The 22,667-nt window shown below is 37.1% G+C and overlaps 1 protein-coding gene across 10 annotated transcripts in view; it reads right to left on the bottom strand.

The window, feature by feature from the left end:
- Frmpd4 (FERM and PDZ domain containing 4) overlaps positions 1–22,667 on the bottom strand; it is a 727,289-nt gene that overhangs the window by 536,247 nt on the left and 168,375 nt on the right. For 4 of the 10 annotated variants that reach the window (XM_060375718.1, XM_060375726.1, XM_060375722.1 and 1 more), the window contains exon 2: positions 10,126–10,187. The exons of the other annotated variants lie outside the window; for them this stretch is intronic. In XM_060375718.1, coding sequence (XP_060231701.1) covers positions 10,126–10,175 — 50 coding nt within the window. In that variant the 5' untranslated portion in view covers positions 10,176–10,187. The remainder of the gene's footprint in view (positions 1–10,125; positions 10,188–22,667) is intronic. 10 annotated transcript variants of the gene reach the window in all.

Raw genomic sequence — 22,667 nt, 5'->3', positions numbered from 1 at the left:
TGGAGCCAGCAATACCTAGATGCTAGAAAGGTTGAGCAGAGATATCAGCAAATGCTGAGTGCCTGAATGAAAAAAAAAAAAAAAGAATTTACATTGCACCTAGTTAGAAGGATTTGGTAAATATTTCAGGCTTTCCATTGATAAGCAAAAATTTCCTATCTCAGAACTCAAGTGTAGCCACTAAGACTGAAGTCAGAACAAAAATAGGACCATTGAAGGAAAATTGAAATCAAGAATGAAGAATGGAGGTGAACAGATAATGGCCTACTGAAACAAAACTATTAAGCAGGTGGGAGGATATGGAATCTAATGGTTATAATGTATTATTCATAATTCACAGTATATAAACACAAGACAATAGATACAAGAAGAATCTATGCCTTACCCAAGAAAATTCAGTGATAGCCTACATGCCAAACTTATTGAATATGATACTTGGGTTGTTGGTATGTTTGGTTTGTGGTGGGGTCTTGCTATGTAGATCAGCTATAACCTAATCAGGACTATGTAATACAGCTGGTTTTATGCTAAAGGCTATCATCTTACTTCAGCCTTATAGGCATGCACCAACAAGGATTGGTTTTGAATAAGGAATTTAAAATAACAATTATGGTTGTTGTTATTGTTGTGGTTTTACATTTTAATTAGTGCTCTTTTGTCACATTTTCTTTAATACATCTCCCACTTCTATGTATTTGTTTTAATATATTTAATATTTAACATGATGTATTAAGTTTGAATATACTTCAAATTCCTGAGTTTAGAAAGCTAAGATGAGCAAGAAACTAGAGCAGTACTTTTGTAACAGAATGTTCTACTTGAAAAGGTATAAGATAAATTCAAGTAGCAGAAGCTTCTTGACTTTGAGGTATAGAGGTAAAGAAAATGCCAAAGCAAGAAAAGGGCAGAAGAAAATGAAATGCACAGCATTCAGTTGATCTATTTGGGTAACTGGGAAAATAACAAACAACCATATAAAAGTCTATCTTGCCTATGGAGCTCTTTCTAGCATTGGGTTCAATCAGTTGCTCCTCAAGCACACCCTCCAGGTATCACAATTGGACACACAGCCCAAGACACATGCTTTTTGACCCCAGGATCAGAATGACTGTGACATACTGGCCAACATCTCTATTTTCCAGATTTTCTTCAACATTCAGAAGCAGGCATATATTATTATATGTGAATAAATTACTTCATGGATAAGAAATTAGTGAAGTACTCTTTTTGAAATGAAAGGCAAACAGTGAACATCACTCTACCCAATTAGAAATGAACAGTTTTCCAAGTCAACCAATAAAGAAAAGCATATTCTGTTCATTACTCTTCACTATTACTGTTCATTACTGTTCATTATTCATCACTAAGGAAAACTGCTCTCAGATATAATGGAAACATGTCATCTTAGCAGAAAGGAATTCTAAAGAAAGAACTGGGAAATATTCTGTATATTCAAAATACTGAGATGAATTTGGAAACAGGACAGATCATTTTCCCAGGGTAGCGTGGCTTTCATGTTGCTTTCTTTGGGTACCAAGGGACAGATATTGTATGTCTCTATGGTATCACAGTTGACAGATATGACCTAAACTCTTGCCAAGATGCCTAGACATTAGCATTAGTTTTTTTTAATGAATAATTTGGATGGAAATGTCTGATATTTCAGAATATCCTCTTCATTTTCAGTACCAACTCTACCTTAAGCCACTCACTTCTCTAGGTAAGAGTTGATGGTAGTTTTGGAACAAAGTGTGAATGACCTGTTCATAGCTAGATTCTCTTTCTTCCCTATTAATAGAATTTTGAGTTTCTTCAGAATGTGAATGTCATAATACTTATTTTATGTCACAATTTGGCTAAAGCAGTTACTGTTCAAAAAGACAATGGGAGTCTTAAGGAATGAGGGCAAGACTAAATTTTGTGAAACATGAAACAATTGAAAAGAATCCTACTCCTTGCAACTGAACCTGTACTTTCTTACAGGTAGGAACGTTCTTCAATGGGTGGCAGTCACCTATAGTGAATCAAAAGCCAAATGCTCTGCAGAGTCCCTAATGTCACTGAGTAAAGTCAATACCAACATCTAAGTTCCTCAATAATTGAGACAATGAAGGTTTTTGACATTTTCTTTTTTTTTTTTTTCTTTTTTTTTTTTTTCAATGCAGTTTATTCAGGAACATTGAACAATCCTCGGACCCCGGGGAAAGCCAGCCCACAGCTTAAATAGCCTCTGGGTAGCCAACCCAGGCGTGCCACGGGGGCAATGCAGATAGGTCCACATACATGGAAGCAAGCCAGATCCTCGGCCTTAGCCAAATGTGGAGTTGTTCGTGACAGAGAGCACTCACCATCGGGAAGGTGGAAGGCAGAAACCAGCTCCATCTTTAAGGCATAGCATTCCGCAGCTCTCTACAGTTCCCCCTTTTTGTTTTAGACACCAACATCTAAGTTCCTCAATAATTGAGACAATGAAGGTTTTTGACATTTTCCCACAATTAATTGCATTCTCTCTGTATGAAGCAAAAGTCCCCTACACTTTTCTCTGTTAACAATAAAATATTATTTTTAAGTCTTTATCTAAACCATGACTTTCAAAGTTCTTAAATCTACTTTTCTGGCATTCTGATAATCTAACAAAATTTCTATTGCCCATACAAATGTTTGAAACATTACAGCAACTTATGGACCTACACACTCAACAGATGGTTCCAAAGTCTTGATTCCAAACACAGTAATTTTGTGTTTTAAAATCTCTTAGAGTATAGCAGTTCTCTACTATGCTAACTCAACACGTATAGAAAATCATCAGGGAGGGGTGTTTGATGATCTCTAAACATGTCTTTGATTGCTGTCCATCTATCTCCTGAAAAGGCTCTGAAATACACCGTGAATACCTTTGTCTCCAACTTGTGCTTTTTTTAAAAAAAAATTCTGGCATGCTATTCACCAAGAACCTGTATTATCTATGTGTGTTACTGTTGTGATAAAATATATGGCACAGTCAGGTTAAAGAAGGCAATATTTATTTTGTCTCATCCTTCTAACTACAGTCTGTTGTGCTGCAGAAGTCATACCTTAAGAGGGTTATCACATTGCATCCATATTCAGTAAGCAGAGGGAGATGACTGCTGGCTCATAGCTCACTTTTGTTTTATTCACTCTCTAACTCTAGCCCATGGAATGGTGTCACTGATAGTTAAGGTGGTTCTGCCAACCTCAAGCTACCTAATCTAGAGAATCCTTGACAGATATGCCTAGAAGTTTGTCTCCTAGGTGATTCTATGTACTGTCAAGACTATAGTCAATATTATCCTTCACACAATTCTTTGGGCTTTGAGAATATCCTTTGTCACGAGCATTCATGATCTACTAGTATGAGATATCTATCTCTCTTAATGGATTTCACATTTATAGTGTTCTTTCTTTAACTGTAAAATTACATATTTTCATGTCTTCTCCAAAATTCTCCACTGATACCACAACCATTTTCCTAAGGATGAGTGTAGTAAACACAGTGAGTATTGAATAAGTGAATAATGGTAAATGGAAAAAAGTAGATGGGCATATTTATATATACTGCCCCAGCTGAGAATTAACAGATAATGTGAAATGACACTTTCTCCAAAATGTTCTTAACTTAGGCCTAGTTAGAACTGATGTAATCAGAAAGAAGTTTGACATGCAGGACCCAGGTTCCCAGAGGTCAAGTTCATCACAGCTGTGTATTATGACAAAAGGCATCACCATCATTTTCTAGGTTCATACAATGAAAATCACATCAATGGAACTTTGGATTTCATTGTTTAGAGGCCACCAAATGGAACACTTGATTTTCTTTCTTAAATTTTTACTTTGTTCATTTATTTAATCACTTTACAGCCTGATTTCAGCCCCCTTTCTTCTCTTCTCCCAGTCCCACCCTAATGCCTCTTCCTCCATACTCCCTCCTTCTTCTTAGAGAAGGTGAGGCCCCAAGAGGTACCAACCTACCCTTGGTACCTCAAGTCATAGCAGGTCTAAGCACATCCTCTCCCACTGAAGCCTGAAAAGGCAGCCCAGCTGAGGGAAAGAAATCCAGAGGTAGGCAACAGAATCAGAGAAAACCCCTACTCCCATTGTTAGGAGACCCACATGCTGACCAATCTGTATATCTGCTATATGTGTGTAGGGGGTCTAGAGCCAACCATGCATGCTCTTTAGTTGATGTTTCGGTATCTGTGAGACCCATGGGCCCAGGTTAGTTTACTCTGTAGTTCTCTTTGTGATATCCTTGACCCCTCCAGCTCCCTATATCCTTCCTCCTACTCTTCCACAAAACTCCTCCAAGTTCAGCCTATTGTTTGGATGTGAGTCTCTGCATCTGTTTCCAATGGCTTTCTTAAGTTACTACATTCATTAGTTTTCTGACCAATTCATTCACTCTAGAAATTGTCTATGTAATAACAAATTCCTTAATAGTGACTCCTAGTTAAGAATCTAAGAGAATTTTTTTTTAATCAAAGGTGTAAGAAAATGAAATCCTTTAAATTGGAATAAAAAGAGCAGAGAAGTTTGTGTGCGTATTTCAATGTTCTATTCAACACAAAATGGCGAGCTTATTTTAAAAGTGAAGAGTGTGCTTACTAAATTATAGGAAAACATCACAGAAGTCACAGACTTCAAAGGGACTTTCAAATAATGTAATTTGGAGCTTCAGTTTGCGGGGGGGCAGATTGTATACTGGCACAAGGAGAACCTTATTCATGTTTTAGATGAGGAAAGTGGCTTGTAATTATAATAAGTAATATATGTCTACATACATTCGTAATGAAATATGTGTACACACATTATACACACACATCATTCAGAGGGAAATAATGATGAGAATGTGACACATGAACTAGAATCCCTCCAGAATGCAACCAACTACTCCAATATACATGTCAGCAGTATTTGTTTCTCAGTTTGTGTGTGTGTGTGTGTGTGTGTGTGTTTTATTGTTTCCTCTAATGGTCATCTTACTAGAAGTGCGGTTGTTCACAATCTCTTTCACTCATAAGAACATTTTTATAGGTTTAATTATTTACAGTACCATTGAATATAAAGGTCAAAACATGAAATTTCTTGTGTCAGATTTAGTTGTTGGTAGCATTATCCCATATTTGAACACATAGGATGGTATATATAAGAAATAGTATCTGATCATGTGTTCTTCGTACATGGGTGGTACCCTGGCTCTTGGAAGCTTAATGTCTATAAGAATCAGATTGGAGAAAATGGATTAAGAGTAGAGAATAAAAAGCTACTGAACATCAATATGTTTTCTTATATTTCTCCAGAATCCTATTACAGGGATGTTTGCTTAAAATATTTAGGTAACCAGGTCTGGAGGGATGGCTTAGCAGCAAAGAGCATTAGCTGTTCTTCCAGAGGACTTGAGTTCAAGTCCCAGAACCCAATATGGTGGCTCACAACTGTCTGTAACTCCTGTTCTAAGGGATCTGATACTGTCTTCTGGCCTCCTTTGGCACTACATGCATTTGATGCACAGACATACATAGAGGCTAAATGTTCATGAAAATTAAATAAAAATTTTATAAAGAAGATTTTTGTGTACTGCAGCCTATTGAACTCCATATTTTATAATCTGGCCAGTTATTTTATAACCAGAGGGGCTCCTTTTTTTCATTCTTTTCTTCCTTTGTATATATGAAGCTCCTCTCTCTTATATACTTCCTCTCTCTCCCACATACACACACAAACACACACTCCCTATATCTTGTTTGCTGCCTGAGACAGTTCCTCTCATGTTCATTTAGAGAGATTTTGTGGAATTTCTTAAATTTATGCTAAGGGAACATCAAGAGCAAAAGTCCTAAAAGCACATAATATTATATATGAGATTGTAGTTTGGCCCAAAAGTTATTCATCAGACTGATAAATTAAAGGGAGAAAAAGTATTAGCAAAGAAGCAACAAGTATTTTATATAGTTACAGACAAAGCCAATGTCTTTTATATTTTAAGTGTTCACTAAGGCTATTAAGATTCTGAAATCTCAACTACAATAAAATGAGAATTAAAAAAATAGTTATGTTAATCCTCATTTGTTAAGTACTCAGCGCTTGTCATGGGCTGTCCTTATAGAAGCTACATATTTCTGCAGAATGAAGTAAGTGTTCTAATAGCACAAACAAGGTTCAAGAAGACATGTTATTTGCCCACAAGTGGCAGCTAATCTCAGAGGTTGCAAAACACTCACAGAAATAAGGATGCACTAATTGCAAGCCTCTTTTATTTCTTCATTAAAATTGGACTGCCCATGTAGCTCTCTTCTGTAGACATATTCATCCTCACAACACCAGAAGGGACTTTGCAAAGGCAGATTTGATGCTTAAGAATCTCACTGATGCTTCTCTTGGGGGTCTATAACTTAATATTCTGCTCAGGGAAACCAAAAGTCAATAATCTTAAACAAGCTTTTAATATGGTATGGACCTGTGTAGTCCAATGGAACTTTCTAGAGTGATAGTTATTGAGCACTTGAAATGCAGCTCAATTTTAATGAAGTTATATTTAAATTCAACAGTCACTTATGGCTCAGGGATATGAACAGTGCAGGTGCAGGCACTGGGTTTTTGGAAATGTCTGGACATCTTCATTGCAGACATATCCTGATCTTGAGATATATGTGAGCCTAGAGTTTGTGTGTGGTTGATTGCTAAGCTATGTGTAAGATGCCATAGACCAGGAAAGCAGCTGTAATACAAGTGATCCATGCTGTGTAGGTGAGTTCTGATTTCTTGAGTGTTGATAATGGCCCTTTGATTTCGTCATCTTACCCTATTTAAATTTTCCCAAAGTCTACTCTATGAATCTCAAATGCCAAGAAACATTAAAAATAGAAAAATGGAACTTTCTCAAGGTTACAATTCTTTTGGAAGGGGTTGTATGTATTTGTGTGCACTTGGACAAGTACATAGAGGCCAGAAAAAAAAAGATACCAAGTTCTGTTCTATTATTATTCACCTTCTCCCTTGAGACAGGGTCTCTCACTGAATATGGAACTAGGCTAATATAGGGATTCTCCTGTTTCCAGCACCTTAACTGTGCTTGGGTTAGAGGTACATATGGAGTCACAACTATACATAATTTTGGGGAATTTGAATTCAAGCCATCATGCTTGCAGAACAAAGTTCTTTGCTGTTCCGTCTCTATAGCCCATGAAGATAGTTTTTAATTCATCCATTGGTCTTATCTGCCACGTGTCACATCCTTTCTATAGACCCAAGGCAATTTGATTTGGTATACACACTCATAAAGGCAAAATATCAAAAATTATATTTTGTAAATATATTAAGATGATAACAAATATTTTCATATTATATAATAATACTTTTATTTTTACCAAATTAATTCACTATTGTTTGAGGCGATTAAAAGGATTAAATATATTGTGATTGTCCCTGAGATGGACAAAGAATGTAGAGCTATCCACCTGTTCTGTGACCTTCACCTGGGCCTGGGCCTCTAGCTTTCTGAGACCTGTGATTTCTTATAAGCCCTTAGGTAGGTATCATGAAGCACCCTTGAGTCACAGAAAGGTGATAGGATTTACAATGGAAGAAAAAGCAACTGAAGATATACTTGATATGGGCAATAAAGTCCAAAGAGGTAACATATGAACTCATTTATTTAAAAAGTAATTACCCAAAGCATGTAATCAATACTTTCACATTGATGTTTATTGCAGGACTGGTCATAATGACTGAGCTATAGTGTGAGTAAACCTAGGTGTTTATTAATAGAGGACGGAGTAAAAAAATATATATGTGTATGTGTGTGTATATGTATGTATGTATATATGTGTGTTATTCAGCTATAAAGAAAAATGAAATTATATTATTTTCTTCAAAGTGGATACAACTGCATGATATCATATTAAATGAATTAAGTAAGATAGAGAGAAACAAATATCTCAAGTTTTCTCTCATCTATAGAAAGATACAGAAAATTATGTATGTACATAATTATGTATGTACAAGAAGTGCAACTGGATGAATGAAAGGGATGAATGGCAGGGTATGGGAAAAAACAGAGCTCTTATAGGAGAAAGAAACTGTGGTTAAAGTATATTATATACTTATATGGAAACGACTTAAAAAAACAGAGTACCCTGTATTCAATGAATATATAGCATATTCATAAAGAATATTGTAACATCCATGTCATAGTCTTCTTAATTTATGGTCAAATCTATATTAACAATTCAACAGTATCTACTTCCTAGGTAATACAATGCATGCTAATCAAATTACAGACACTAAAAGTAAACATGAAACAAGGTAAAGAGAATCCACAATGGAATCTAGTTCATTCAAATTCAACCCTAGGTTCTATAATTAACAAATTCAGGAGTACTACTGAACATCCCTGAACCCTAATTTCCAAAGGATTAACTGCATGTAATGAATGTATAAAATAAATGAAGCATCTTCACCAGTTAAGATGATTAATAATAAGATGCATGAAAAGTAAGAGGAGTCTTTCATATCAGCAATCCAAATACTAATGTTAAAGCCAACAAAAATAACAAAAGGTTATTGGCCTGGGAGAGATGTGTATTTATAAAAAAATTCAGATAACTTGGAATGATTAATGTCACATGTAATTCAGGATGATTATGGTTGATTCTTTTGTGCAGTTTCTAGGATTATGAAATAGAACTTCAAAAGAAGGCACTAATTCAGCTTGCAATGGAACAGTTTATAGTGGATGGAAAGAGGAAGACTCCAGTCTCCCAACCATCTTTGTCTTCTAAAGTAGATGATGAGTAGTCAGGATTAAAATCCAGGACAGTGTTAGGTTTGGTTTTTGTTTACTTCTTTAAGATTAAAATTCAATTATAACATTTCTTCTTCTTTTCCTTACTCCCTCTAAACCACAATAATAGTTGCAGCTTGGCGTTTAGTCTCCCTCTTACAAATAATGAAATAGAAGTGTGAGAATGCCTTCTGGGATAAGGGTGCTAGAACTCATGCACAGCAGTATGGGAGAATCCCTTGGTGTCGTTCTTTGCCCTATGATTACAACAGGTTTCTGAGGGTATTGTTTTTTCCATGAAGTAAGTAATCACTGATGAGATCATGGATTGGGTCTCTAGGACTCCAGTCCCTATATATAACCCCAACACACACATAAATATGTGTGTATACATAAATATATATGTATATGTATATATATGTATATATATATATACATAGAGAGAGGGGGGAACATTAATATTTACCAAGAAGGGAGGGCTGACTGACCAGAAATGGCATCAGGAATATTTCCTGTTCTAGTTAGCTGTTCACATTCAAGCCCAAGTATACCATAGCTTAATTTCCTGCTTTGAATAAATAGCCAATAAATAGCCTGGGTTTCCACACTAAAGACACCTCTGGTTCAGCATTTACATTATAATATGCCTGCCAAGATAGCTTTGCTTTTCACTTTTCTCCCGTAAATTTCAATATGTTTGTTTCTCTCTCTCTCTTTCTTTTTTTGGCCACCTTATGAAATATGTAGCATGGGAAGCAAAGACCTAGAGTAAAAGCATGATCTTACTATCAAGAATGTGAGAGACTTAAGGATATGTGTGAATATGAGCATACACACACACACACACACACACACACGTATATATACAGATATACAGATACATGCATATACTAGATAATCAGCAAGGTATATCCTATGTATTACATATTTTTACCATTAAACTCATTTAATCTCCTTAACATGTAAGTCATATTATTAGCTTAGTTTTCTAAGTAGAGAAAATGTAGCACAGAGAGGTTTAGTTACGAAGAGTGGGAGTTGGTATTAGGATGTGAGCCCAGACTGTGTTCCTCTGTTAATGGTCTGGGATTGGGGTAGATGTGCTCTCTTGCAAACTCTAAGAACACACTCAAGGAAACATGGCTTTTCTATGTCTTGTGTCTTATGGAGCAAGCACTAATTGAATATTTGATTTCCTATGTTAATGACGTGAGAAGGAGGAAATTCCACCATCATGTTGGATCAAGCCTGGGAAGCCATGTGTGTCTCATAGATGAGAAGCTGTAAGGCAAGCTGTTCTCTGACTCAGACTCAAGGGAACTTACCTTAGTTGGCTTGAAAGGAACATGTTAGACAAGGCTCGTCTGAGCTCCATACTGGGCTGGCTCTACAAAACAGAGACCAAGATTACCCTCTGTGAAAAGCTACAAATCACTATTTTGCCTGGAAGCAGACCACCATCTCCTCTCAAAAGAGGACTGTCTGAGTTAAGCTATTTCAAGAGTGCCTGGATCAGTAGAGGAATAGAAATATTGTGCTACCATGAGCTGGAGGCAGTAGATCTTGCAGCAGAGAGGAGGCCACACAAGCACAGGAGAAAGAGGAGAAAGTAGGGTCTAGCAAGAAGAAAAGCTTACCAATGGATTCTTCTGAGGAAATGAATTTAGAGAAAAGGCTTTCCATTCAGAATGTCATTCCCTCTGGGATTAGTTCATGACAATCACTGAGCACTAGGATTCTTAAATACACAAAACACCCTTTGCTTTCTCTCCTGCCTTTTTAATTTTCATTCTTTCTTTACTACTTCCCTCCTTCTTTCCTGATTCCTCTTCTTCTCTTTTGTTTCTGAGATGTTGTCTCACACTGCAGCCAAGGCTGGCCTACAACTCACTGTGTAGCCCAGCTCACTATGTAACTAGGATAATCCAAGCTCTCAGAAATCCTCCTGTCTTGGTCTCTTACATGCTGGGATTACAGATGGGCACCACCAAGCCTGACCAAAATGCGCTTCTAAGCAAGACTGGAGGAGGCAAACTACTTAGGCTGGGTTCCCTAGAAGCAGACTTGGGTACATCCTGTTTGGAATGTAATGCAGGAAGCTCTGAAAAAGTATGAAAGGGGGGTCAGGGGACAGAGTTCATTAAAAGCAATATTAACAAGCAAGTAACTGCAGTGGTCAACTAAAGCTCTGTCTAGTGGGGTTTCTGGGAGAATCTAGGGACCTCAAATCAGGGTTGTACCATATTAGTGCACTTTCCACCACCTTCTGTAATTGGCTGAGAGGTGCTTGCTACCACAAATGATAATCTCCCTACACTTCTGCCTGCCCCTTGAGAAAGCAGTTTTTTTCAGCATTCCAGTAGTTTGCATAGGGTTCCTCAGCATGTCTACATACAGAGAAAAACATGATGGGGGAGGGTGTGTTATCCTAAAGAACCAGAAGAAAGGAAAGATGCCCATTACCTGGGACCTGGTTTGCATTTATCACACACTGAGAATCAAGAAATTTCCACAGAACTATTAAAGCCAAAATCACCTGTAAAAATAACGTTTGTTTCCCTAAAAACCTCTCAAACACTGTTAAATCAACTAACCAGGCCTGTGAGATCATTCAAAAGGTAAGAAATCTTACTGAGGACCCAAGTTTGAGCCCTGGACTGCCACATGTTTGCCATGGAACATGTGTGCCCGGAAGCATTATACAAATAAATGTAATTAAGAAAAAAAAAAAACTTCCAGCTTTGTGTTTAACTGTGTTAGCACCCCTATCTTGTGCCTAAATCTAAGCAATGTACTTAAAATTCCCATTCATTTACAAAAGAGAATTATTTCAGATAAGAAGTAAATGGGCTCATTTGTTTTGACTGAATTTTTAAATTCTACTAATAATTGAGTTTGGCTCAATGTTTCAACCTTGTTGTAAATGATACAGCCTTTTCTCAGTATAACATCCCATCTACATAGCCATTGCCAAGAACCCTGAGTGTGGCTTTTCCTCTTGAACAGCCTGTGCTCATGTATTGGAAGTGAGCACTGTGTTTTTCCTCCTTTCCTTCTGTCTAAATACTTGATAAACTCATTAATTTTGCTTCAATGTGATTTTTCCAGAAAATTATTTTTAATGCAGAGTAAAGGACCTGGCTTAACCTGAGAAGAGGTTGCTCACTGAGATGGGAACCCCTCAGACGAATGGTAGCAATATTGGGCTGCACCTCTTTCATAGAACTGACTGTTTCAGTTATATAAAGTCCAAACCACATTAAAGCACTCTATTCTCTTTACCTTTTCACCCACATAGCTCCAATCAAAATCAAATATCTCTTTCCCTGATTTTGGCTTTCTGGGGTTAGTGTGTAGGGTGGATTGGAATTTCATTTGGAAAACTTGACTGTGACTTTGTTTTCTTCGGTTCATGAAAGCAAACCATTTCAAACTGAATGGATCTAATAAATAAGTGAACAGAATAAGTGATGGCCAGAATCTGTTTTGTTCAATATTAAAACAAATGAAGAAGGAGACTGGAAAAGAATGCATTCAGAGAGGAGGTGGCTGGAAGCATCTGTAACAGAAAGTGGCAGCACAAATAAGTGAAAATCAAATCGAGGCTGGGTGAAACAACATTCCTTTCTATTTCCTGTCAAAGAACAGGCTTTGTACTTCTTCAGAAGGTTTTTGGTATTGAGCTCTGAATCTAAGAGGGAAAAAATTATTGAGAAAAAGACCTTACTGCCTTCCTGGACAAATGGGCATTGTCTGTCTGCTTGAATTTGTGAAACTTTGTTAAGAGTTGGATAAATGAACCTGAGGAACATTACATGTGTAAGTGGACAATGAAGGCAAAACTGAAGACAATAGGCTTGCAAATAATGAAATTCTAGAAAAAGGTAGAAGTCTATTGGGAGAAAACTACATTTATCTCAGAAACCTGTGGCAGCACGGAGTGACAGATCAAGGTTTAGGACATTTTAATCAGTGTAGACTAGAAGCTAAAGCCATTTATTTAAGACTGAGATTTTCAATGATTATAGCACTAATGTTCCATATAAACAAATCAGATTAAGGTGTCTTAAAGTGGTGTACTGGAGCAACTGCCAGTAAAGTATGGATGCCAATGAGCAAAGGAAAGGACAAGCAGGGCACTGGAGATCTGATTGGCCTGCTCTTTAATTACCTCCCCCTGAGGGGGAAGCAGCATTACCAGGCCACAGAAGAAGACAATGCAGCCACTCCTGATGAGACACAATTGACTAGGATCAGGAGGAAGGAAAAGAAGTCCTCCCCTATCAGTGGACTTGAGGAGGGGCATGCATGTAGAGGGTGGAGGAAGGGAGGGATTGGGATGGGAGGAGGGAGGGAACCACAGGGGGGATACAAAGTGAATAAAGTGTAATAGATAGATAGATAGATAGATAGATAGATAGATAGATAGATAGATAGATAGATAGATAAAGAGTTAGTCTATCCAGCCCTCAATATGAAAAGTCAAAGTAAGATGGTATGCTTTCCACAGAAGTCTCACTTTGCAGGAAGGCATTCAATAATTTTTTTGATGATTTATAGTATTAATTAGATGAGGTATGGGTGAACCTAATTAGAATATGAAATGCCATAGTGGAAATTCAGAAACCTCTCTATTTCTTTTGCTGGTGTGTGTGCATATAATGCCTGTGTATACATGGTGTGTATATGTGTTTGTGTGTGTGTGTGTGAGTGCATATGCATACAGTTGCATGTGTGCCATGATCACAGCTTTCAGCCCTTGCCTTGTTTGACACACAGTATCTCTGTGAGTTCTGGGACTGTCTGGTCTCTGTCTCCTATCTTTCTGTAGTCTCCATGCTGCTGCAACCAGCTTTAAAGGCATTCTGGGGTTTGAGACTCAGGTCCTTATGTATGCACAGCAAGTGCTTTACCCACAGAACCATCTCTCTAGTCCTAGAAATGTCACTCTTTTGGAATCACTTTGGAGTTTTGTGCTTGTAATGTCCAAATGGTAGCCAGCAGCTTCCCATAGCTAATGAACTGTTATGTTACACTGCAGCCAGATTAAGTCGAGAGGTGTAACAACTATAAAATTATAAAGATAGTCATAATATATGTGCTACCTTTAATTTTAAGAATATTGTAGACTGATTATGCGTGATTTGCAGTAAAATGTGCCACGTTGTCATAAAAATTATTTTGAGAAGATGGAGCTTAATAAAAGCAGCAGGTTCAGGAAGGACACCCCCCTCTTTTTCCTAAAGCAGGAGATAAAACTAGTGCTGTATCAGAAAGAAAATTATATTCACATCACCAGAGACAGGAAGGCAAGGTTGAAGAAAACCTCTATGAAAATAAACCTTGTTAAACTAACCCTATCTTCCTAATTACTTTTCCACCATGAACCCTCCTGGCCCAGGCCCCTTGTTTTGTCAGTTTTTCATAATTTACTCTTTTTTTGTTGTTGTTGTTCAATTTATTATATCAGTGTTCAACTCTAACTGCTTCTTTGGTTTTTCATTTCCTTGGGAGTGTTCCCGTGTCACATAAAGCTTACATTAAATAAACTTGCCTGCTATTCTCTCATCAATCTGTCTTTTGTTATGGGGGCCCCAGCTGAGAATATAGAAGAATAAAAGGATGATGTTTTTTCTTTCTTACAATTACATGTGGAAATGCTAATGCATAGAATCTACTGGGTTAAATAAAATATGTCATTACAATTAATTGAACCTCCTTGGAAATTTTTAAGTTGCTACTGGAAAAAAAATGTATTGCTTATGTGCCTCACATACTTCCACTGAATAGGGCTGCATTACACACACACACACACACACACAGAGAGAGAGAGACTTGAAAATTGATACTTGTGTTCAAATAAAGACTGAGTGTTTTAGCTAGTTCCGGCCTGTTTCATCATACCCTTTTGACCCCTTTGTATAAGAATGGACCAAGTTTCATGGACTGCTGCCTCTTCTGATCCTAGTTTACCCATCTGCAGTTTGAGAGGCTGAGATATGGTCACCTCCACAACACTACAATAGTCTTTCTCAAAAGTCACCTGCTAGACAATACAAAAGAAAGATCACTAAGTCCTGCCCACTATCCATGGCAGAGGGTCTTTCCCATTTGCATTTCATATCCCTATACCTCTGCCACAAAGAACTCTCCTGTTGTCCTGCAGCCCAATTTGGAGTTTGCACTGAGCCTTTTGCTGAAATTCCTGTTTCACCACATTTCCATACCTGCAAATGTCATTCATCAATCAAAGTCCCAAAGAAATGTTACCTTGCCCATGAAAGCTCCTATTTCCTCAGCTGACAATGATCTCAACTCCATGTCCCCTACCTCCTAAAAGGGAAACCATCCTATCTGGGCCTGTGGTTATTTATGTACAAGTCTTGTCTCCATGAATTGCTTCTGAACAGCAAAGCTCACCATATATCAGAATCAGACCAGGCACTATGCTGACAGCATAAGGACCTGAGCCCTTCTTCTTTCCCGAGTCTTCTAACAGCTTTCCGAAGGCAATCTTGGGATGACAAAAAAGACAGCTGCCTTCAGTGGATTTCTTCACTGCACATAAAAACTGTAAAACTCAATCATGTCTGTTGTTTGCTTTATTGTTCTATCAGCAGTATCTCTTTTCTCTTGAAGTGAAGAATGAATGTGCATTTGTTGAGAGTGAAGTGGCCGGCTTTCAGCCTCAAGTGGATTGACTGTGAGGCTAATGATGTTTCCATTTCAGGGTCCTAATTGCAGGGATTCTTCCAAGGCTCTGGATGGAGTTCTGCCAATTTTTGTTCTTGATTTTGTATTTTTACCAAGAAGGGCTTCTTAGGATGTAGAAGTTTGAGCCCTTTAAAACTTGGAACTGTGCCTATTTTTAATTCTCTTTTAATTTTTATTTGGAAAGAGTAAATATCCTGCTGAATTATTTCAATATTAAGAAAGAAAGAAAGGAAGGAAGGAAGGAAGGAAGGAAGGAAGGAAGGAAGGAAGGAAGAAAGAAAGAAGCATATACTTTTAATCCCAGCATTAAAGAAGCAGAGAAATGTTGGTCTCTGTAAGTTCGAGGCCAGCCTGGTCTACACAGCGAATTTTAAGACAGCCAAGGATACCCAGAGAAACCATGTCTTGAAAAGAAGGAGGAGGAGGAAGAAGAGGAAAAAGAGATGAGATGAGATGAGAAGAGAAGAGAAGAGAAAGAAAAGAAGGAAAGAAGGAAGGAAGAAAGGCAGGAAGGAAAGAGAAATGTGCTAGAGGACAGTAAGGTGTATGTGGAAATTTAACTGTACATTCTGTCTTCTAAGAAAGACATACAGAAAAGACTCACCAAGCATATAGATGGGATTAGTGAATGACTAAATAAACGAATGAGCACTTGAATGAAATTTGATGGCATTATAACATTAAATAATGAGGACAGATTTTGAAACTTTTACAGAACTACAGTGTAGAAATACTGTCACCTCTGAAATTGAAAACAAAATGAGGGTGATCACACAAGACAGAAGCATTTCAGCTAAGAAAGCAAATTAAATCAGATTATTTTTTGATACAAACATTGTGCAAAGAGAAGTAATTCCTGCATGCATATATGAAAGAGCAGTATATGGACTTGAACTGTCATATTCCTTGATGGAAACATCAAGGGCATGAAAAATACCCTTGATCTCTGTGCTCCATGTTCTCATGTGTATCTGCTATGGCATTACCTCAAGTAGTGAGACAATAGTTCACAGCCCTGGAAACTTACATGGTAAAACATTGAACCAGCAGCTCAGCATGCTATATGATCATTTGCTGTATTTATGTAAAATATCATCTTCCTTTCTTTCCTGGAACAATATGTATCTGGAAAATAATACATGCTAACATTCATATAAAAAGGCCTGTTCTGGTATCTTTGATTCTGTAAGATTTGAAAGTGAACATAGTAAAAGTGCTTCTTAAAAGCATACTGTATTTTGGCAGAAAATAGAAAATACAAGCAAATTGGATAAGATGAACAGCAATCGTATTTCAAAATTTTAGATATTGACTTAAAATTTCAAGACTACTCAACACATTCTTAATGCTTTTTAAGAGGTCCATTTGTGAAAATGAATATAAACAACAAAAGTGTACTATTTCATCATCTTTATTTATAATAACATACTTAAAATTAGCATTCTTTGAATGATTCAGTGGTAATGACAGTCCCACTGGCAACTAAAACGACAGTTATTTCTCTGTTATTCAGCTGGGGTCTCACAGAAGACCTAGTTCTTTCAAGAATATCTTTGAGTATACTACTTATTTTCTTCCATTATTCCTCCACAAAGAGGTTAATTATTATTAGGTAACAATCATTATAGACCTTACAAATGTGAAGTGTTATGCTAATATATATATATATCTTATAAAATTATATATATGTAATTATAAGATATGTTTATAAGAAGAGGCACGCTAATGGGTGTGCAAAGGGAACTTCCCTGTATCCTAAACCCAAGGGCCATGTGTGTAGTATCTGATGCAACACAGGTTTTATGGCCTGTAATCCAAGCCACCCTTGCCACTTGGTTGATTCATGTTCTGAAACAACTAACATCCATTGTAACCTATCTACAAACACCAGCATTTTGCCCTCAACAATTCCAAAAACATGACATATCTACCCAGAAGGCCATGCAAATGTAAATTCAATGAATTTTATACATACACACATGCATCTAAACACAAACATATATATGTGCATATGTACAACAAATTATATAACAAATTATATATGCACATATATGACAAATCACAAATATACACAAATTACACACAAACATATTTCACAAGTGCCCAGTAACTGAATAACAACAAATGATAGCATTTGCTGAGTGCTTACCACATGCTAGTCAGTGTTTGAATGGCTTTAGGTTCATGACATCATTTAATCCTCAAAAATTCAGTGACCATTTCTTCCATTTGATAGCAGTGAATAGTAAGGTTGAAAAAGACAGGGAGAGCTATAGAAAGTCAAAACAGGACTTAACCTCCACAATCTAGCTCTTTTGTCTTAATCTCAGCCACCATACATTGAACACAAATAAGAAAATGCTTCAATTACTGCCACTCCAAATGAGTACTTTGCAGATTTGGTGGGTCCCAATGTACGTCTCAACCACACATCTGCTTAGTGTGTGAAAAATATGCACTTTTAACAATTTCTCAAGGGAGTCCAATGTCCATAATTTGCATTTGGCTACACAGCTTATTCAGGACAAAAAGGTTAATACTGATTTAGCAGTCATCAGATCTTCACCATGGCTCTTTCCCTTCCTCCCTCTATACTTCCTCCCCTCCTTATTCTACCTGTAATTTTTGACACAGAGTTTCACATAGTTAAGTCTGGCCTCAAACAAGCTATATGGCCAAGACTTGTCTTAAATTCTTATTCCTTCTTTCTCTATACCCCATAGAGTGGTATGGTATCACAATCATGCATCACCGCACAAGCTAAAAACTCGCTTTTATTTTGTAAGAACAAGCTAAATTTATATAAATTTATATGCACACATCTGCACACATTTCACACATATGAGGTATATAGAGAAAAGATTGTCTAGCGGTTTTGGTTACACTTTTTTTTTGTAATTTTGTGAAGGGGGCCACAAGGTATGAAATTTGCAGCTAAAACTGAATATTCTTACTAGAGATACAACAGTACAGTCTATCATTAATATTCTGCCAATGTTAATTTCTCTATTATGGCAGTATAGAGTGGTTTTGGAAGATTGTAACATCACTCACAGAATTTGAATGAAGGGCACAGGGGAACTCCCTGACTTAATCTGCATTTTTCTGTTTAAGATAAAGTTAAAAAACTCTAAACATGTGAAGTTGAGAATTTTTCTTTCAAAGTCTGTAAAGAATCGTGTTGGTATTTTGATGGGCATTTCATTGAATCTGTAGATTGCTTTTGGTAAGATGGACATTTTTACTATGTTAGTCCTGCCAAGCCATGAGCATGGGAGATCTTTCCATCTTCTTATATCTTCTAACTCTTTCTTCAAAGACTAGAATATTTTTTCATACAAGTCTTTGATTTTCTTGGTTAGGGTCACACCAAGGTACTTTATGTCCTTTGTGACTATTGTGAAGGGTGTTGTTGTCCTAATTTCTTTTTCAGCCCTATTGTCTTTTATATACAGGAGGGCTACTGATTTTTTTGAGTTAATTTTGTATCCAGCCACTTTGCTGAAAGTATTTATCAGCTGTAGGAGCTCTCTGGTAGAACTTTTGGGGTCACTCAAGTATACTATCATATCATCTGCAAATAATGATACTTTGACTTCTTCCTTTCCAATTTGTATTACCTTGATCCCCTTTAATTGTCTTATTGCTCTAGTTAGGACTTTAAGTACAATCAAAACATGAATATAGAGTTATTACAGAAAATCAGCAATTACCTTTGATCCTGTAATATGTTTATTCTGTGGCATTACAGAGTCCATTTTTTTTAATTTTACTTTTTTATTTTTATTAATTACAGTTTATTCACTTTGTATCTCCTTTATAGCTCCCTCCCTCCTAGTACCTCTTAGTATTTTATACACAGTATTTAGAACTTAGAATTTTATAAATTTAGCTTGTTCTTACAAAATAAAAGCGTCCCTTAATGGCAATGACATGGAGTTGGAGGCTCGGAGCCTTCACCTGTGTCTCCAATGCCATGGTTCTAAGGTTTATTACTACTGAATTTGTATTGAGTTTTGAAGCCAAATATCTCCTGCAAGTGGAGTAGACTGCTCTGTGCACTAAGGGATAAATTAGGAATATCTCTGGCCTCCACTCACTGGATGTCAGTAACATCCCTCCTACCTAGCTCAGCTAGAAAACCCAAAAGTATCATCCAAATGTTCTTTGGAAGTAGTGATGCAAAATATCACCTCTCCTCTAAGCATAACTTTCACATCAAAACTAATTCCTTTCCGCAGTGAATCATGGCTACAAATAGCAACTATCCATGACAAAGGTAGAGCCAAATATGCCCCAAGCTTACAGACCTTTACCCAATACTTCCAGTCGATTAATATATAGAATAAAGACTGGTAAAGACTGTAGACTGAGCCTTTTAAAGAATTTTTCAATGTTACCTTAGATTTTCATTAACAAAAAAACCTCTGGGCCATCAAAGCATGTGAGTATTTTTCCAAACCTACCCAGTGAGCCAAGTTGTATGTTTTCTAGTCTAGTGTTCTATCCCTGCCTCCTCACTTCCAAACTTTTATTCACATAGTTCAATGTGTTATTAAATATAATCATAATAGTAGTATAATATTATTAATTATATGTGTAGACTATTTCATACCATTAACCAGCGGCTGTAGACTACTAATGTAGCATATAAAGCAAGCCATGACCCAAGAATCTCTGCACTGGAGAATAGTGAAACAAAACAAATGAAAAGGCACAAGAGCAAAAGGGAATTGTCAAATGTCACACACACACACACACACACACACACACACACACACACCACTCCCTATTCCATAGAAAACCTATCCTAACAAGAAAACTCCACCAGATGTCTCATAGATAGGTAGCAGAAGAGGTTTAGTTATCTCTTCAGAAAGTTCTTAATCTTAATTCACTTCCAGCTTACTATTTTATGATTGAAGTGAAGCATAGGGTCTAAAAGCAGGTTATAAACAAATGGTGAGGAAGGAAACTACTGAAACTGATTTTTTTAGATAAAACAAGAAATCTTTATTCTCATTAAGAAGGTAAATCTCTGATTGACATTTGTATCAAAACTCCCTCACCATTGCACTCTGGGTACTTCTTAGAAATGTAAAATTTTTTTCTTCAAAGTTTTTTGTTTATTTTTCTACTCAGTATTTTTTCATGTTCTTTTTTTTTAAATTAATTACATGTCATTCAGTTTGTATCCCCCATAAGCCTCTCCCTCCTCCCCTCCCAATCCCACCCTCCCTCCCCCTTCTGATGCCCCTCTCCAAGTCCACTGATAGGGGAGGTCCTCCTCTCCTTCCTTCTGATCTTAGTCTATCAGATCTCAAAAGGAGTGGCTGCATTGTCATCTTCTGTGGCCTAGTAAGGCTGCTCTCCCCTCAGGGGGAGGTGATCAAAGAGCAGGCCAATCAGATTATGTCAGAGGCAGTCCTTCTTCCCATTACTATGTAACCCACTTGGACACTAAACTGTCATGGGCTACATCTGTGCGGGGGTTCTAGGTTATCTCCATGTATGGTACTTAACCAAGTACCATGCATGGAGAAATGTAACTTTTTAGGAGAGGAGAATATCCCCTATCAGTGTATTACAGGAGGAGGATGGGGGAAAAAATGGAGGGTGGGGTCGGGAGAAAATAAGTAGGGGACTACAACTGGGATACAAAGTGAATACATTGTAAAAAACAATAATAAAAATAAATAAATAAAAAAGAAAAATACAAATTCTTATAGAATGCTGTGCACCCTAGGTAGCTAATGATGCAGTCCTCTTTTCAGTGAAATAGAATTCTATTTAGAAAGAAGAATTACAAAGAGTAAATTACAGGGCAGGTCTGGCATTGTAAAAAGATAGGAGAATAGAACAGAATTACCTCAGCTTGGGGTGGAGTTCATTTGGCAAAGTAATTGCCCTACCATGCATGAAGCCCTAAGTATGATCCTTAACATAAATTGAGTATGGTCCAAAAGGGCATTCTCGGTTATGTAGCATATTTGTGGCCAGATTAGAAAACATGTGGTCAAACAAACAAAACATGATACAACAAAGAAAAAACAGAATTATAATGATTGCAGAGTAATGTTCAAAGTACTATCACCATTTGATATTCAAATCCATCTTCAGAGGTTTTCATTTTAAGAGGTTAAAAAACAAAGTGAAGAATATCCCCTCAACTGTGCCCAAGCATAGGCTTGAGATCAGAATCCCCATCACTTGATAGCATATCCACTGGTCTCAGTTCAACACTACTAAAGGTAAAACAGAATATTATTGCCCTTTGTGTATTGGCAACATTTATCCTACCCTTATAGTGGAGCCTGCTATAACTCATGGGTACTAATGTGCTTCTCCTATGCCTGTACAAACAGAAGGCTATTTTTCAGCCTCCCTTCCAGCTGGCCATAGCAGAGTAATGAACATAATCTAATTGAGTGAAAGAAGTGAGCGTGCTGTTTGCACACCTGAGCAGTTTAAACTAAAGCCTCTTTGCTTCTCTCCCAATCTACAAGCTAAACAGACACAATGAACTTTTTCATTGTACTAAATCACTGAAATTTGGATACAGATATATAATTTCCCAGGAGGCTGGGCACCCTAAGGGGCTAACGATTTGCTCATATATTACTGCTTTTGTAAAGGAGACAAAGTAGGCTCGCAACACAATGGGGGAGTACATCTAGCATGATGGTTACAGATACACCTTGCTGGGATCGCTAAGGGCAGACTGCAGATAGGTTGAGGAAACCTAGTAGGCCTACATGCTGTAGGAGGAAGCTTCTTCTGCCTCTGCCCAAGGGTTTTGCTCTCTAGATACTTTGATTCTACCCTGTCTCTTCAGCAAAACTTCCAGTGACAGCTAGTTTTAAAGACAGGAACAACAGGTTTTCATCACAAACCTATGGGAGACCCCATGATCTTCAAGTGATCACGATCCCCTTTCCTGGAAACAGATTGCATGCAGAAGAGTTCATGGGAACCAATAAGACAAATAACAGTTTGAATATAATCCTGCAAACAGTAACTCAGACCTGGAAAGGATCATCCTGAGTGAGCTGTTCCAGAAGCAGAAAGACACACGTGGTATATACTCACTCATATAGACATATAACATAGGATAAACCTACTAAAATCTGTACATCTAAAGAAACTAAACAAG

This window comes from Meriones unguiculatus, chromosome X, assembly GCF_030254825.1.
Source record: "Meriones unguiculatus strain TT.TT164.6M chromosome X, Bangor_MerUng_6.1, whole genome shotgun sequence".
NCBI classification, from domain to species: Eukaryota; Metazoa; Chordata; class Mammalia; order Rodentia; family Muridae; genus Meriones; species Meriones unguiculatus.
Note: the sequence above shows the minus strand (reverse complement) of the source record. Positions and strands in the feature narration are given on the sequence as shown.